Genomic DNA, 1379 nt, shown 5'->3' on the forward strand with positions numbered 1-1379 from the left:
AGAGCCCGAGAGGGGCGCGCAGCGGGGGCCCGGGGCCGGGCCGGGGCCGCTCGGGTGCTGGGTGCGGGGGACGCCAGCGGTCAGCGGAGCCCCGAGACGCGGCCGGAGGGAGCTGGGAAGAAAGAGAGCCCGAGAGGGGCGCGCAGCGGGGGCCCGGGGCCGGGCCGGGGCCGCTCGGGTGCTGGGTGCGGGGGACGCCAGCGGTCAGCGGAGCCCCGAGACGCGGCCGGAGGGAGCTGGGAAGAAAGAGAGCCCGAGAGGGGCGCGCAGCGGGGGCCCGGGGCCGGGCCGGGGCCGCTCGGGTGCTGGGTGCGGGGGACGCCAGCGGTCAGCGGAGCCCCGAGACGCGGCCGGAGGGAGCTGGGAAGAAAGAGAGCCCGAGAGGGGCGCGCAGCGGGGGCCCGGGGCCGGGCCGGGGCCGCTCGGGTGCTGGGTGCGGGGGACGCCAGCGGTCAGCGGAGCCCCGAGACGCGGCCGGAGGGAGAGGCTGCCCGGGAGGGACGGCAGCTCCGGCAGGTGAGGCTCTGCACAGCCTCCCAGGTCGCCGCCGCTACAGTCCCGGAGGCGGACTCCGCCTGAGAATCCCTTCCCAGCCCCTAGGCTGGGGCAAGGCGGGGCTCTGACGTCACCTCCCCTCCCCCAGCTCCTCCAAGAGGGAGGGAGTGGGGAAAGAGGCAGTGATCCACCGCCGCTCCCGGCCGCAACTCTCAAACTCGGCGGCTCGCTGCCTGGACAAGTCCAGGCAAACTTGGCTTGTCCTCGGCCCTCTCTCTAGCCCTCGTGCGTCTCAGCCAGCCTCGCTTTGGGACTCAAGTTTCGCCCGGGACGGAAGCCTCCGGAGATGGGGCCACCTGGGTCCAGGCAGCGCGGGTGGGTCGCACTCCGGTTGGGGACATGCTGAAGAGCCGAGGGAGGAGGCAAAGTTGTGGGACCTCAGACAACAGGGCTTCTAACAAAAATCCAAATCGCGTGGGGATTACCGAGCGGCCGAGGACTTTCAAGCGGAGCCCCGAGGACTCGGCTGGACTGGTGAGTTCTTTGTTGAATGCAAGCCTTCTGTGTTTAAGTTTCAACGTAAATTAAATTACGTGGGGTATTTGGCCCTAAGCGAGTGCCGGGAAGCGTGGACATCCTACGGGCTCTCCGCTCGGCGAGCTGCGCGCCCCCTCGGGCTGTGCATGGCTCGCGAATGAAAGATCGGTATGCGTAGGTTTGGGAATTCATAAAATACATACATAGCACTGTTAAAGAAAACTTGAAAAGCTGTGCTGTCTGTGCATTATTTCGAAGGTAACTTATTATAGAAATAGTGCCCAGGGAGGGCGCATCGGGGCCGCGTGATTCGCAGGGGCGCAGCGCCCTCTAGGCCGGGCAGCCGG

At 67.9% G+C, this 1379-nt stretch overlaps 1 protein-coding gene across 4 annotated transcripts in view; it reads left to right on the forward strand.

The window, feature by feature from the left end:
* The first annotated feature begins 792 nt into the window (after positions 1 to 792).
* The window catches only part of FAT1 (FAT atypical cadherin 1), a 118509-nt gene continuing 117922 nt past the window's right edge, over positions 793 to 1379 (forward strand). For all 4 annotated transcript variants that reach the window (XM_014532239.1, XM_005884844.2, XM_005884845.2 and 1 more), the window contains exon 1: positions 793 to 1029. In XM_014532239.1, the coding sequence (XP_014387725.1) occupies positions 895 to 1029 (135 nt within the window). In that variant the 5' untranslated portion in view covers positions 793 to 894. The remainder of the gene's footprint in view (positions 1030 to 1379) is intronic.

This window comes from Myotis brandtii, unplaced genomic scaffold (assembly GCF_000412655.1).
Source record: "Myotis brandtii unplaced genomic scaffold, ASM41265v1 scaffold866, whole genome shotgun sequence".
NCBI lineage: Eukaryota > Metazoa > Chordata > Mammalia > Chiroptera > Vespertilionidae > Myotis > Myotis brandtii.